Source organism: Cryptomeria japonica, chromosome 1 (genome assembly GCF_030272615.1).
Source record: "Cryptomeria japonica chromosome 1, Sugi_1.0, whole genome shotgun sequence".
Taxonomy (NCBI): domain Eukaryota; kingdom Viridiplantae; phylum Streptophyta; class Pinopsida; order Cupressales; family Cupressaceae; genus Cryptomeria; species Cryptomeria japonica.
Window position 1 is genome coordinate 176,794,036 of NC_081405.1, and position 17,516 is coordinate 176,811,551.

Sequence of the window (17,516 nt, forward strand, 5' to 3'; positions counted from 1 at the left end):
GAAGTACGTTAGGGAATGCCATACTTGTCAGAAGAACAAGGATGAAAACACAACACCTGCTGGTTTATTGCAACCATTGCCAATTCCCAATCAAAAATGGGAAAGTGTCTATGGATTTCATCATTGGTTTGCCAAAGGCTAGTGGGAAGGATTGTATCTATGTGGGGGTGGATAGATTAATAAAATTTGCTCATTTTTTCGCCATCACCGACTTATTTACAACAACTTAGGTTGTTGATTTGTTCTTTCGTGAGGTGTTTAGGCTACATGGGCTGCCTAAAAATATTGTGAGTGATAGGGACAACAAGTTCCTAAACTCCTTCTGGCAAGAGATTTTCAGATTTTGTGGTATTGTGCTCACCCCAAGCACGAGTTACCATCCCTAGACAAATGGACAAACAAAGATAGTAAATAAGTGGTTGGAAGGTTACTTGAGGAAATACGTTTCGGAGCAACAAAATGCATGGGTAAGATGGCTACATCTTGGTGAATACTGCTATAATTCCACTTATCACATGTCCATCAGGATGTCACCTTTCATGGCACTATACGGTTATGAGGCCCCTAGTTTTGCTGATTTGGTGTTTGGAGATAGCAGAGCACCTCAAGTTAGGGATATGGTTCAGTAGTGTCAGGATATTCTGAAGGCATTGAAGGACAACCTCCAGATTGCACAAAATCGACAAAAGTTGTATGCTGATCAGCAACGTATTGAGAACTCATTTGAGGTTGATGATATGGTCTACCTAAGACTTCAACCCTTAAGACAGTCTACTCTTAGGAAGAGTGGAGCGGAAAAATTCAAGCCACGTTTTTATGGACCATTCAAGGTCATCAGATGAGTGGGAGTTGTGGCTTATGAGTTGGAGCTACCAACAAGTAGTCGAGTACATAATGTCTTCCACGCGTCACGCCTCAAAAGGGCTCTTGGGCACAATGTGATAGTCTCTTCTGATTTGCCTCCTTTGGATGAAGAGAGAGAATTGGTGCTAGTTCCTAAGGCCATCCTTGATGTCAGAGAATGATTGTTGACGAGGACGACCATCCGAGAGTATTTGGTTAAGTGGAAGGACTTATCGGTGGAGGATGCTACATGGGAGAATGAGGAGGTTTTACAACATCTCGTCTTGCGATTGCTTGAGGACAAGCAATTTTGGGAATGGCGAATGGTAATGTCCTCTTCCTTGTGATGATGCATTCAGTGGTCATTGGCTTATTCCAGAGACCCGTGGGCTATGGGGAAAGGTGAATTAGGGTTTCCATATTCTTTGGAGTTCCGACCAAGCTTGTCAGGGGTGGAATGTGAACTTACTATTTTTAGTAAGTTAGGGTTTGGCCGTCGGGATGGTGCAGAGTTGCTAAGCTCACCAAGCTCTTTCTTTGGTTGCGAAGATCATGATTTTCAGAGCATTATTTCATGACTTACTATTTTTAGTAAGTGGCAGTTTGAGCATTCTATTTTTTGGCAGTCCTGGACTTGGTCCTGATCCAGCACAGTTCAGTGATCCTCATTGCTCAGCCTCATCCGGACTGGAGCTATAAGCGATTTAATTAAATATTATTCCTTATCCTAAGGTTATTATTTAATTATTTTATTACTGATTGATGTTATGGGGAATTGTGCAAAATATGATATTTTTCCTAAGTTATGCTTGAACGATTTATTTGAAGATTAAAAGGAGACTTTATTTTTTATACTTCAAAGTTTTATTATGCCAAAATCGTGGTCCTCTCTCCTAGGTGCGATTTTGACTTGGGAAGTGGGCACCATTTTTTGGTCCACCACATTAAATGAAATGCAGTTTGAATGAGGAGAATTTGGAGGCAATTTCATTTGAATTCCAGATTTGAAAAGCTATATAAACAGGTGTTTGGCTCCTCATTTGTTTATCTAGAGAAAATATATCGTTATGCTGTCAAAATGACTCTAGACTTCGTCAAGGGTGAATACCTCCTAGATCTTTCTTTCCAGTTTCGAGTGTGAGACATCACTCCTAGCTGTGGTTCAAAGTAGTGAGCTATTTGGTGATTTTTGAGTGTGCTGGTAAAGAGTTGCGTGCTGCTACATTTTTGGTGTTGCTGGTGTGTGTTGGCTGGAAGTGTATTTTGTTTGTAGCTATCTACATGTTGGGTGCATTGTTCTGGGTGAAGGCTCATTGGAAGCGTATCGGAGAGACATTCATTCTTCTACATTGGTGTGGCATTTGGAGAACTCTCCAATTTACAGTTGCAAATCGAAATATTCAGCCAAAATGCCATTTCCAGAATTGCCTTGGGTTGTGTGCATCACCTTTGCTGCTCTCTAGTTGCAATTTCAAGGTATTGAACTGGTCGCTTATATTATACTCATCATTTGTATTTGGTTTGAAATGATTTCATTCAGTTTTGAGAAAGTTATGAACATTTTAGTGGATTTTGGGGTGGCTGGTTCTGTGCTTCATTGTCTCTGATTTCAAAACAGCAAGTAGTGTTTTGTGGTGAAAATTTGTTATTGAATACTTGAGATATGCACTTAATTCTATCTTCTCTTGCATCTCTATCTTTGTAAGATTGCTTCAGTTGTACTGACCAATCATTCTAAGTTGCATTTCCCACTCAACAAGTGGAAGAAGATGGCTTAGCCGCCTTCATGTTTTGTAATTCAGCTTTGTCCTCCCACTGAGCAAGTGGTTGAGTGATATTGTCCTCCTGCTAAAATATGCGGTTGAGTAATAGTTTTATGTAAAAGTCCTCTCACTGTGTAAGTGGTAGAGTGATTTCGTTTTGTTATGCTCTTGTTACCTTGGCTGGTTTACCGCCAAGTTCTTGTTCTTCATCCCGCTGAAAAGTGGAAGGAGTTGGCTTGCCGCCCAATATTGTACTTGCATTGTAATTTCCAGCAAATTAGTGAGCTAACGAACCCCTTATCACCGTATGCTCTCACCTTCCCACATTGGGCTCTTGGTGATCAGAAAGTGGAAGGGTTACTTTCAGTAGTATTGAGATTATATTTCCTAACTTTAATGGGTGCATTGTAATATTTGTTATGCTCAAAAACCAAAAAAATTAGTGGGAACATACACTAAACTCGCCACAACATACAATTTATTACCAACCTCTATTGTATCATAAATCTTGTTACATAAATACCTTAAAAATAAGCTTCCACACAATTCAAATGGTAAAAATGAAAAATTCCGATTCAACACATACTCTATTAATCCTACAATAAAAATTTAATTCATTGATGTGAGATTCCAATGAACACAATGAACCATTAAAACCAAACTATTGTTTCTTGATCTTATTAAACTTTGTTAAATACATTGACTATTAATATATTATATATAATTATCTTTCATTAAGCTTCCTACTAGACATAATTTAGTTTCATTACTGAAATCATCCCTGAACGTCCTTAATTTCAAAACATCTAAAATTAACTTTGTTAAAATAAAATAATTAAATTGTCATATTAAACAAATAATAATTTGTTTTACTTCTGTAAGCCGCTTCAACAGTTTTATCGTTAAGTCACTTTGGGATCAAACCTAGCCCAATATTCATCCAAACCATCGAGTACTCTTTGTGAGCACAGATTTCTCACTAATGTGGACCCAAATCAAGAGGCTACAATTTCAATCTCAATGTCTTGGTCTTAGTAACTCCACATACGTTCCCATTTTAAATTAAATTAGGTCAATATAGAAGAAACAATTTTATTGGAATTTCATCTTAATTAAATACAACTGAACATCAATATAAAGTAACTTTGTACATTCTAATGTAATCCTAATACAGCCTGCACGGAGTGAAAACCAATGAAAACCAATGAACATCTCTTCTTTTCCATGTAATGCTGCAATGATTAGTTCACGTGTGCTGGGGTAGTGTCCCGAGATGTTTTATGCACTATCATCTGATGAAAGTTTTTAAGAAGGGAGAACCTTGTATGGATTTAAAATCCCCTTGGTGTCCAGTAGTTTTTTTAAGGAATCCATTAGTTGTACCTGCATAACAGAACGAGAATGTATCAATGGGGTGCAGGCTTATAGTGACATATGCCACATGACCAAGTATATACAAATTCAATAGAAAATTTTCCTCGAAGTATTATCAGAAAGTCACCATTAAACCTGGGTTCAGGGGTGGGAACACATTCTAATTCCTGTACCCAAATCTCTTGGTAACTATATTTGAATGTAATACAGCAGTACGCTTATAATAAATTCCTGTAACCTATTTCAACATGACGTCTTGTCTCTACAATCATATTGTATTTTACTTGGAGACTACGCTTCAAATCATAGGCAGTAAGGCACACCGCCAAGCACGTTGTTCTTACTGTGATCTCCAGTATTAATACATGTACAATGTAATATTTTTATGATAAAATTAAGAAATTTTAAACAGGTCTTACAGCTTCAGCAGGCTTGCTGTAATGTATATGATTTGCTTTCATCAAGCCTAACCCATGCTCTGCACTGATGCTACCTCCATGATTTGCTGTCCATTCATATATGAAGGGTTCAATTTGTTCCAAGAGCTACATAGACAATTAGAGATGTTACCAACTAACTCTTGATATTAATTTACATATGTTTACATGACAATAACTGCAAACACATTAAACAATAGTTTCAAGAAAAGTCGAATCACATAGGTGTATAGTGGGCTCAACCTTAAAGATTCCATTAAACAGATTTTGTGACATTTCAAATGGTTGAAAGCTTACCTTATCATCATACTTAGGAGCTGAGATATTCAAATGCAGATTACCGTCTCCAAGATGACCATAACCAACAACCTTAGCCGACTCACCTGCCAGTTTTATGAAAATTCAATATGAGTGGAAATTGAGATGCATACTCCTAAAGCTACAATAGGTTTGTAAGAACTACAAAAAATTAAAAAATGAAAAGGATGTAAGTAATGTTTGCAATGATATGCCATTCAGAAACTGAAAAAGGTACAACCCTCCAACAGTTTTGCTTCCGAGATAAACCTTTGACAATAATATAGATCACAACATTTATCGCTTGCACTTCACATAAAATTTAATTTCAGTAGAAAAGCTCAAACACTGGAATCACTTATTTCAATTTTTACATCTTGTCTAGAATGTTATAAAAATCAGTGTCTCAACCTTGCAACGTTATTTAATAAAATAGTAAGAGCCAAGAATAGACTGTTTTTTATGATAAGTAAAGTGGCTATTTTGAGAAGCATAATGCATGGAGATGAGAACAAGTTGATGCTCACGATAATTATGATGAGTGTCATTATCTTATTTCTTCGTTGTTTCTATAATGAAACCTCACTTCTAGAAGGTTCCTGCATGCAATGTAATTTTCTATATATACAAGTGCTTTTAGATAGTCATTAGAAAAGAAGTGTTGAGTTTGCACTTGCAGGTACTGTTGAAATGTTTCCAAAATTCTTCTAGAATATTGTTCGGTGACACTCCTATAATAAACTTGCTCTGCATGTGTATTTAATCTTGTTATTAGGTGTGTAATACATTGAGGAGGCTTTTGGAATGGTGGGTTTTTTTCTCTTTAAAGGATTTTCCCCTGTAAATCTGGTGTTATGTCTTTCATTATTTTTGTTCGATGTTGTGTTTTTAACTTTTTGGAATGTCTATAACTGACAAATCAATTCTAAAAAGTTTTTGCATAATATCTCTCCTCACAATTGGTGTAGGAAGTAGTTTTCCGCTACTTTTAGCTTCTTTTCAATTGGTATTAAAACTTGATCACCTTTAATTTTAGTTGTGGGTTGTTGGGTCCTTTGTGCTAATCAACATTTGAGTGGAAGCTTGTGCAAAGAATACTTTGTGATCATGTTGTAGGAATTTTTCAGATGGCAAGAACATCAGAAAAAATGGTGGTTGAAAATATTTCTGACAACAATATTGAATTGGAGGATGAAAATGGATGATCTACTTGTGGATCAAGACCTGTGGAGCACTACAGATCCTAATACACAAAAACCCACAGATGCAACCACAGTTGCACAATATAACATAATGGACCGTAAAGCTAAAGGTTTGATAAGATTGTTCTTTGCAAACTCTATATTTATTATTGATCAATGTCCATGAAGAGGCCACTACAAAGTTATTTTGGAAGAAACTCGGTGATATTTACCAGGTAGGTCTTTAGTTAATAAACCTTTCCTAGAAAAATCTTATATTACTTGAGGAAGGAATAAGGTGGGGATATCTCTAAGCACCCGGAAGCTTATCTCTAAGCACCCAGAAGCTTTCAGCATGTTGGTGGCTCAGTTAGCATCAATTGGTATCAAGATGAGAAATGTCATATACTGCTTTGTTTGTTGCCTGATTCATGGGATTCCCTGATCATTGCCGTTGGGAATACTATCACCTTGAAAGTTGAAGATGTTAGATCTTTGCTTTCAAAAGAGATGAGAAGGAAGGTCTCCATTAGTTCAAAAGAGGCCCTGAATGTTTGAGGTAGAAGCAAAGAAACAAGCAAGAAGAATGAGAAGCAGATTACAAATCAAGATCGAAGTCCAAAGGGAGATCTAACACTCCAAGCAATTCCAAAGTAATTCGCTAGAACCATGGCAAACTTGGTCACCTTCAAAAAGAATGTTAGGAAAGGAAGAAAAAGAAAAAGGAGTTATGACTCTGATTCAAATTCTGAAAAAAATGGCGAGGCCCTTTTAGCAACTTTGAAAAAAAATGCTGCCCTGTTTTGTCTTAGTTTTTTTGGTTTGTTTTGTGTTTTGCAATGGTTTCGAGATGATAAAAAAAGTACAGGTAATAAAGTAACTTGCAGCAATTTAACAACTCAAAAAATTGACCAAACTTGGAAATATATGAAGCTGAAAATTCTAAATTTTATTTCTGATACGAAAATATGCTTTTTCTCAAAAGCAAGAGCAACCCAGGTCAATAAATAGCATTACATATCTCATTCAAACATACCTAAAAAATGCAACAATGAAATAGATTGAATTGATATCGAAATCAGCTAAACGACACTTGCAGTTTGAATGCCAATCTTCAATAACTTTTCCAAAGGTTATGAAATGGATAGAAATGGTGGTGCAGACCCTAAACGCCTCCAAAAGATGATTTTGCAGCTTTTAAACATAGGAAAATACCTCACAAATTCCCACGTGCTGATACCCAAGTTGGGCGCTACCTGCAAGGGGTGAGTTGAGCTAGAAAAATAAATGTCAAACCAAAACCCACATATTATATATGCATCCTCATCGCCTTGCCATAAGAAAACCTTTGAGACAATACCCAGAATAATATATGACTTGTTTTTAGAGATATGAGCAAAAATGTGAATCTCAGAGTAGCTGGAATGGTATGATCAGCATTGGAAAGTGTCTTAAAAAATTCTTGAAGCTCGAATAGCACTCAGCAAAACCAAACTAGAAATGCACTATGAAATGCCTATAAGATATCTCAACAAATACTAGCTAGAGCAGATCTTTCACTACCGTAGCTATTCTTCTTCAAGAGGGATTTCATCCTCAGGAAGGTTGAGATGAACCAAGTCCAAATCTTCAGAACCATGTAGGGTTTTCTCAAAGAGAAATATCAAAAATATAAACTCAACATACCAAATGAGCTCTCAATTTCCCTTTTAATAAGCCTTTTAGGGAACTTTTCAGAAACACCTTTTTGAAATTACTTTATTAATTTATTAAGGTTTTTATCGTGGAGAGTCTTCTTCTTCCAAGAGACATGCTCGAGAATTTTGATGTTGTTGAGTTTTATTTCAGCTCCCTCTGTATGTACAGATAGTTGGTTACTCTATGGCGACTAAGTATTTTGATATGATGTTGCATTTACTACTATGTAATTAAAGCACTTCTATCATCAGATTAGAAGACTGTTTTGATATGGTTATGAACTTTATCTAGTTCAGGTTTTTTGTTATCAAATTGCATTTTGTATAATTGCAATCTTTTGCAATATTCATAGGCTTTGGCCAGTACTATAATTTTGGCATTTTGTAAATGTGTTTCCTTATTAATATATATTATGCGGCTCTAGCCTTTTACCAAAAAAAAATAAAAATAAACTACTAAGGTTTTTAACTCCAAAAAATGATTTAATTGACTTTTAAAACAATTCTCACACTTTAAGTCACTTTTAAGTGTTTCATCATTTAAAACTTTCCATTCTTTTTCCAACGAGCTATAACATTGAGGTGCCTGATAACTATATTTAATTAAAAAGGCAACCTTAGTGAAAATACTTAAATATAACTCATTAATACACCCAATTAGCGACAATGGTCGAAATGCATTGAAATTGAAATATGGCCATGTAGGAGTGATGCCGCTGATGAAAGACGATAAATAGACTTGACTGGGTGATTGTTGGTGTGGTTTTTACGCACATTCAACACAAAATAAAATACCTAGTGATATCCTATTCTCTCTTGATCAAAATCTTCTATGTGCTAAACAGCTGAATTGTGTGATCACAAAGACGACTCCAAGGTTCCCAAATGCATACAGATAGTCTCAATTGGTTAGTTGTGATTTGTTGGTAATTTCAAGGGAGACTTACATAATTTTTCGGGGAGTAAATCAATCTGAGGATTCTGCTGATTGCCGACACTTGTAACTTTCTTCTTTTTTGGAATGATTTTTTTTTAAATAAGCTCTTTTTAATCCTACTTCTACTAAGACTTGACTCTAGAGACAAAAATTGCAAAAGTGGAATTTAAATCAATCCCTGCTTTACCAAATTCAACAAATCCAATGATGAAGTGTAATGTCCCCTTCTCATTGATGACCTTCTAGTGGTCCATTAGCCTATTCCTGAGACCCATAGGCTAGGTGGAATGAAGAATGAGGGTCCAACATTGATGAAGCGAGGACTTACTATTTTTAGTAAGTCAGGGAATGGCTATTCTGGTGATACTGTCCTATTGGGATCTCCATGCTTTGTCACTGGGCGCGAAGATCATGCTTTTCGGAGCATTAGTTCTTGACTTACTATTTTTAGTAAGTGGTAGTATGGCATAATTCTATTTCTGGCAGTGGACAGGTTCCTGATCATGCAACAATTCAGTGGTCTTCCTAGCTCAGTTTCATCCTGGTTCTGACAATAATCAGTACGGGAGTCATATGTGATGCAATTAAATATTATTTCCTTATCCTAAGGTTTAATATTTAATTAATCTGATTAATTGCTACTGATTTATGGAATTTAGGATTAATGTCTATTATCTTCTAAGTTTAGCGAAATTCATGTGTATTAAGGGATGTCGAAATTATTTAGAGGAGTATTATTTTTATATTGCATCTCTAATATTCGCCAAAGTGGTTAAGTGGGTCCATACTTTTGGCGTGAAGTTTGACTCTTGAAAATGGCGCTACACTTGGGTTCACATGAAGGTGAAATGAAATGCAAATGAAGGAAGTGGAGTTTGGAGGAATTTGCATTTGAATTTTGATGGTGAGAAGTTATAAATAAGAGCCTTGGGCTCTCATTTCAGGCATTTTGAAAATTTGTAATGTTATGTTGCCGGTTTGGCAACAAAACTTGAGGCTTCCGAGTGCGTCTCCCTAGTGCTTCCCGATTTTGCACTTGAAACATAGTACCTAGCTGCGTGCTATATTCTACTACATTCTCAGAGCTTGCCTTAGACATTTTTGGTGTTGAAGTGATTCTAGAGACTTGCTGGATTGCTTGTGGCTGAAGTACCTTTTCGATCATACCTCTCTGCTGAAGTGACTGACAATTATGGGTATCATCTCTTTCTTCCTTCCCATCACTGGCGATATACTTTGTGAGTTTATAGCATGTTTGTTTGAGGTTTGAATTTTCTAAGCTAAATCGAAATTCCCAGGCTTAGCGTGGTTTTCTATTTGCATTAGGATGCGTGCCAAATTAATGAGTGGTTTTTGGTAACATGGTTTTGGTTAGTTGTTGTTGCACAGGATATATTGTGGGATTGGGACTGGTTTGAAGTGATTTGGATGTATATTGAGGGAGTTATGAGCTTTTTAGCATTTTCATAAGCTGCTGATTTGTAATTCCAGTGTGCAGATTGGTTTTAGTAGAAATTCATGTTCGCATTGTTATAATCTGCATTACTCTCCTTCTCTTATCTCTATTTTTGTAAGGTTAAGTAGCAGTACTACTAACCAGTTCTGCTTTGTAATTCTCATCCCACTGAAAAAGTGGAAGAGGCTGACTTGCCGCCTACTATCAAGCAAGTTTGTAATTTCAGTCCTTCCGCTGCATAAGCGGTCGAGTTGAGGTTGATATGTAATTGCAGTCCTCTCCCTGAAATATTGCGGTTGAGTGATTCTTATTTTGTGTATCTTACTTCGCTGGTTCACTGCCAAGTTTCCTTGTTTTCCTGCTGGATAAGCGGAAGGGGCTGGCTTGCCGCCCAAGCATTGCATTGCATTTTAGTATCTTAAGCTAATAATCCCCTCAGCACCGTATACTCTCACCTTCCCACATTGGGCACTTGGTGATCAAAAAGTGAAAGGGTTACTTTCCCAACATGTTTCAGTTTATGATTTCTAACCTTAATGGGTTAATTTCTTGTTGATGTTCATTGTTGGCCTTAAAATTAAAAAATAAAATAACTGGGATATTACATGAAGGATTTTATAACAACCTTGGATTTATCAAGGTGAGGGATTCAACAATAACAATAGAAGGTGACATCAAGATGCACAAGCACAAGACATTACAACAGAAAGAGCCTTACAATATGGAGGATTGCTCAACTACGACAACAAGATGAAGGCAAGATGATGCTTGAGATGAGGAATTCCAAAAAATGAAGGAGGCTAGCGAAGGATGAAGAAGAACATTCAAGGAGATGATGGAATTTGGGAATATGAACCATCACAATCAGTCAAAAGACCAGATAATGTTGAGTATCAAGAGATATTGTTAGAAATGCAAGGATTTATTTGTCATGGGGATGAAAGTTTATAACATATACATGTTGAGGTTGCACCTACTCATCTCCAACCAATCAAATAATGACAAGTCAACATGTCTGAATATATTGAACCTTATTCATCAAGTCGACATGTGGATACATTGAACAAGTGTCATCATCTACTCCTAGTAAATTGTGCCATTGAGGCTATATGTTAATTATCATTGGTCCTTTTCCTCAAATGGATATGTATTCAAGGACATGTAATTTTCTCATTGGATAGAATTAAATGTAAGGAGGCGGTTGTCATAACTACCTCACTTTAGGGTTTCCTTGAATTATCTAGGCCATTGATTTGGAATCAATCGAGGCCCTTCATTTGTAATCGAGGAGTCTATATAAGGCTTGGACTTCTTATTTGTAAGGTTAATAGTTGATAGTAGGAGGGGATTAGAGATTCTTGCCAAGACTATGGTGGAACAAATACATGATTTTCATTGAAGATATGGTTGATTTGTTATTTTTTAAGGTAGTTGCAGGAGATATTTCTCCTGTCAGCCACCTATACCTTGCTGGCCGACCTATGAAATTGGCACCTAGCACACATATATATTGAGGATCAAATCCTCCAATTGATCATCCAATGCAATTCAATAAATTTGCTCCTACAAGCAGAGCAACAATTCGATCCTCAATAGTAGTAGTTTGTCTTTCGGCATCAACATTATTATTTGTATTTCATAGAAGTGTCTCCTCAATTGTATCCACAATTTGTTCATTTGAACTATATATAAGAGATATATGACTGGGTTTTTCTCCCTCAAGTAGGAGGGTTTTCCCAGGATAAATTGCTGTGTTCATTGTTCTGTGTGTTACATTTCTGCTTATATTTCAATTCTGATCTAAAAACCAACATGGTATCAGAGCGGGCTTAAGAAAAGATTCGATCAGATTTGTGTAAGTAGTCAAGGCAACTCGCTAAGGTAGTTTCTCAATGATTCAAGATGGTGAACGATGTGAAAGTTGAAGATAGACTTGAGGGTGCGTCAAACTTCATCTCGTGGAAATTTAGAGTTCTAATTGCCCTAGAGGAGAATGATCTTCTAGATATCATGGAAAATGATGTACCTGAACCAGATGATGATGCAGAGAAAATCCTATGGAAGAAAAATGGCACAAAGGCTAGAAAGATCATGATAGACTCCGTAAAGGACCACCTATTTTGATGATCTGCAAAATGAAGACGGCCAAAGAAATCTTCCAAGCACTACAAAGATTGTATGAGATCAACAATACTAGCCGAGCACTTGCCTTGAGACAACAACTTCATCATATCAAGATGACTAAAGGTGAGCCAATCATGTCATTCATTATGAAGATTTCTGAATTGAGAGATTAGCTGGGCAATATTGGAGATAACGCGGATGATAGAGATCTAGTCATGTTGGCTCTGAATGGTCTTCCTCAATCTTGGGAGCCGTTTATTCAAAGCATCAGTGGTAGATCCAAGTTACCCAAGTTTGATCGTCTTCAAGCTGATTGCATTCAAGAAGAATCCAGGCTAGAAGCAAGAGGAAATGGGTGAAACCCTCACAATGAAGAGATTCATGTACTTGCTGCACATACTTCTAGAAGAGAAGGAAAGAGAGGCTCGTTCAAAAGAAATAGAGATAGAAAATCAAATTCTGCTCCAAAACCAAAGAAGAAGGATCTCTCTCACATCTAGTGTTACAGATGTGACAGGTATGGTTACTATGCTTGAGACTGTTTAACTAGATCAAAACAACATGCTTCTACTGCAGGCATATTGTCTCAAAAGGAATCCAAAGACAGCTCGGGGGAATTTCTATTCATCTCCGCCCTCTCAAGTCATATTCCAACCAACAGTGATACCTAGTTGATAGATAGTGGTGTTTCACGTCATATCACTGGCTACAGAGAGCATCTCACCAACCTAGTAGAAGAAAAGTCAAACCTGCAAGTAATTATTGGTGATGATGCGTGTTACTCCGTGAGGGGAGGTGGGGCCACCTCTTTACAACTAGATTCAGTTATTCCTCTTCACTTTAGCAATGTATTGTTTGTACCAGGGATCAAAAGAAACCTTGTCTCCATTTCAGCATTAGAGGACAAAGGGTACAAGGTTGCTTTTTCCGAAAGGAAAGTTCTTGCATGGCCCAAGAACTCTAGCATAAAAGATGCTCGCATGATTGGTGTTCGTCAAGACAACCTATACAAATTATCAACTCAACCAATTCAAGCATTATTACACAGTTCTATCAGTCCAAGTGAGCTATGGCATAGGAGACTTGCTCACTTACACTTCAAAGCTCTTCCATCTATAGAGAAGATGGTAACTGGCCTTCCAAAGCTTGGTCTTGAGAACGATGGCATTTGCAAAGGTTGCACGCTTGGTAAGAACATCAAGAGTCCCTCCCATAGTAGTGACAATAGATCAAATGGAATTTTAGATCTTATTCATTCTGATCTATGTGGACCTATGTTTGTGGCTTCTTTAAGTGGTTTTTGATATTATGTAACCTTCATTGATGATTATTCTCGGAAGACTTGGATATACTTCTTAAAATCTAAGGAGGCTAAGGAAGTCCTTGATAGATTCAAAGAATTCAAGGCCCAAGTTGAAAACATTTCCGAGAAAAGAATTAAAGTTTTGAGATTAGATAATGGGGGGGGGGAGTACACCTCTGGAGTATTTCATAACTTTTGTATCGAGGCAAGGATCAAGAGGGAGTTCTGTGTTCCTTACAATCCTCAGAAAAATGGTGTTGCCGAAAGGAAGAATAGATCGATAGTCGAGGCAGCCAAGGCGATGATTCATGATCAGGACTTGCAAAATTTCTTTTGGGATGAAGCGTCTAGAACAACTGTATATGTTCAGAATAGAAGCCCTCACCAAATATTGGGAAACATCACTCCCGAGGAGGCTTTCACAGGTACGAAACCAGAGGTTAGTCACTTAAAAATATTTGGTTGTCCAGTTTACATTCATGTACCTAAGGATAAAAGATCAAAGCTAGATCCTTCAGCCAAGAAAGGTATATTCGTAGCATATAGTGAATCTTCAAAGGCCTACAAAATATATATTCTAGGACAGAAATAGATTGAGAGCAGCAAGGACGTTTCTTTCGAAGAAGAAGTTGCCTTCAAAAGATCCAAAGGAACTTACACTAACTGTGAGAAGCAGGAGGCTCCTCAAGATATGACCATATCTTCTGATGATGCTCCTAACATTTAGAGGGAGTCTGATATATCACCCGAGTCTACTGATCCAGTTGATCCTATAGAACCAACTGATGTACCTAGAGATTTTGCAGTAGGTCAAAAAAGGCCTTTGTGGGCTTGTCAGACTATGGAGGAGGTAGAAAAATTTGTAGCTCCTCGATGCACTTTCAGGGAAAGCAAGAGATCTCAGAAGTTTCTAGTCTATGTGGCATCTATGAGTCACATCATTGACTCTGAACCTTACAGTTATGAGGAGGCATCAAACCAGCAGGTATGGAGAGATGCAATGACAAAAGAATATCAATCAATCATTAAAATGATGTATGGGATGTTGTTCCTAGACCTAAAGGAAAATCTGTAGTATCTTCCAAATGGCTCTTCAAAATCAAGCATGCAGCTGATGGTAGCATTGAAAAATACAAGGAAAGATTTGTGGCAAGAGGATTCTCTCAAAAGGAGGGAATAGACTATGAGGAGACATTCGCCCCCATTGCACGATACACTTCTATTAGATCAATCATTGCTATTGCATCTGCTAAAGGATGGAAGTTACATCAAATGGACGTAAAGACTGCATTCCTTAATGGTGTTGTTGGCGGCATTATTGTACACGGGCATAATATTAGTTAATTATGTGTAATTGTTTTGGTTAGTTGGCAACCGAGGGGTGGAAGTTGCGGTGCGACGGTTGGCGCTCGCACCCCCTCGGTACCCTTTTATACTCCGGAATGTAACTTGTAAAACACACTTATGATGAATAGAACATCTATTACACTTGTTTGATATTTACGGCATTATTCTGCGTTATGTCCTTTATGTCTTAAGTTATTCACCCGAGAGGGCAAACATTTGGCGCCGTTGCCTAGACGAACTCGGGAAAGGAAGACACGGATGGCGCACAGACACAATGGGCCTACCTGTTGGTGAGGTGAACCCGGAGGCCGACGACGCGCAGACAGAACTGTACACAGGAGAAGACACGGCAACACGAGAATTCTCGATTTTGCTCCAGGTGGCCATTCAGACATACGTTCGACGAGAAGCAGCGGAGGCAGAAATCCCACCAAGTGCCGTGTGGACAGCGCTGGAGGTTAGCCCGGCAGTAAACTGGTTGATGAACCACCTCCCCCGGTTGCTTGCACAGGCATTGCTGGCACAACAGGCCCGCCTGGAGGAGATTGCCCAGGAAGAGCGACGACAACAAATCCTGCAACGATACGAAGAGAACAACCGACAGGACACGGAAAGAGATGGCGACAGGCTAGGAGGGAATTGAAATGTGAACTTCTTATTTTCAAATAAAAGTGTCATTGACACGAGTTGTACTTGAGCAGATGAATTAATAAAGACATGTTTTGATTTAAAGAATTGAGAGTTAAGGAGATGTGTTACAATTAATGCCAAACTTGTTGAATAAAGATAGAAATAGAAAACCGGAAACGAACGAGTGGGAGGCTGCGCAGAGGGCTTTGATTCTGGAGCAGCAAGTAGAACGTAGACGGAGGCTGAGGCAACTTGCCGAAGGACGACCTGCCAAAGGGGGGCCCGAGGGGAACCAAGGAGGTGTCATGGAAGGTGCAGAGGCCGACGGAAATTTCTACCCGTCTCCAAATCATCGTAGGACGCAGAGCCACGAAGAATTTCTAGAAGAAACAAGGTTAAGGCGAAATCTAGTCGAGGAGACGCGGGATCAGTTTAGGAACTTATCCCTCACACCACGGAGTGAAGATCACTGACGGGAGGTAGGAGTAGGAGCGTGTCCGAACGAAGGGGAGGGCAACAGTACGGGTGTAGGTGCCACACGTGACAGGCAAAACACCGTACCTCCAGGACACACCACCAACACTACCGGAGGTAGCAACGCAGGGCCACAGACACAGACACAACCGCCTCCAAGAAGACGACCAGGGATGGCGAGCAAACAAAAGTTACCAAAGTTCACAGGGGACGGCAAGGAAGACCCCTTACGGCACTGCCGTACATGTGAGACCATTTGGTCTGCCAACGGAGTAACAGACCATGATGACTGGGTACAACAGTTCCCAACCACGTTACGAGGAGTCGCCATAGATTGGTACTCCGATATAGATAAGCAAAAAGTGGCCACATGGGCTACCCTACAGAAGGAATTCACGGAGGAGTTCCGGTTGCTTCGTGATGACAACGAAATTGTGACAGAGATATATAGTACCAAGCAAGGTACTAAGGAGACAGTACGGGCATACAGTCGGAGGCTGAAAGAACTCTTGCGTAAAATGGAGAGCCAGCCGGCTGAGGGTTTAAAAAAACGATGGTTCGTGGAAGGATTGAAATCCTCCCTACGGAAAAAAATGAAGATTGTACCTCCGACGTCATATGACGACGCCTATAACAGGGCAATGGATCTGGAAAGCGAGTACAAAACATCAAGAAAGAAGAAAAGTAATAGATATTCATCTGACGATGACGAAGATTCTGACGGAGAGAGCAGTAGCAGTAGCAGATCAGGTAAAAAGGTACACGCGCTCCAGAAGGACATGGAACGAATGCTGAAAGAATTCAAGGCCATGAAAGGGAGTACAAGTAAGATGGAAGAAACTAAAGTATGGTGTACAGACTGCAAGAGTGATGGACACACAAAGGGTACTTGCCCGAAGAAGGCATTCTGTGAGATTTGCCAAATGATGGGACACTCCACCAAGGAGTGCCCATACAATATGAAAACCCGAAGCCCGAACCAGGTGTTGTTCACAGAGCAGGCCACAACATCCGCACCAGCAGGTACGGGCCAGCAGACTAACAGAACGGCATCATCTGGAGGATACCGGGATAATAGACGCGGCGACGGCGGAAGAAACAATAACAATAACAACAACAAAAACCGGATCCAGTACAATGCCAAGGGACGGCCGATGATTCAGTGTAGGGCCTGCAATCAGTGGGGACACTTCGCCCGCGATTGCACGAAGGAAGCCAACACTCAGCACCTCTGCCGATGGTGCGGGCCAGGCGACCATGAGGACGCAAATTGCCCGAAGCCTGGCGTACACCTTCTAAACATAGAACCTACGAAGGCAGAAGTATTGGCAATCACAAGGGCATAGGCTAAAAAGATTGCCTACCCAAATCCCCACATGGAGACCGAGAGAGTGCGGGAGGCCAGAGACGAGATCACGAAGGAGATGGCCGCACAAGGACAAAACAGTCACCAGACAGCGAGTCCACCACGGACGAAGGGAGAAGAGGAAATCTTACGGCAAATCTTGCAAGTCGAGGTACCGGTGAAAATTCAAGACCTCCTGGAGAGTATGCCGCAACTAAAAACGACTATTTTAAACTCTGTACCCCCACAAGTAAAAATGGAGTAGGTCGTGCGCCCCACAACCAACTCCGCGTTTAGGGAGGTCACGA

The 17,516-nt window shown here is 39.1% G+C and overlaps 1 protein-coding gene across 1 annotated transcript in view; it reads right to left on the reverse strand.

The window, feature by feature from the left end:
- Positions 1-3,413: 3,413 nt before the first annotated feature.
- LOC131060922 (D-2-hydroxyglutarate dehydrogenase, mitochondrial) overlaps positions 3,414-17,516 on the reverse strand; it is a 301,696-nt gene continuing 287,593 nt past the window's right edge. The window contains exons 13-15 of the mRNA XM_057994361.2: positions 4,715-4,800; positions 4,400-4,525; positions 3,414-3,989 (exon numbers count right to left, since the gene is read on the reverse strand). Coding sequence (XP_057850344.2) covers positions 3,912-3,989; positions 4,400-4,525; positions 4,715-4,800 — 290 coding nt within the window. The 3' untranslated portion in view covers positions 3,414-3,911. The remainder of the gene's footprint in view (positions 3,990-4,399; positions 4,526-4,714; positions 4,801-17,516) is intronic.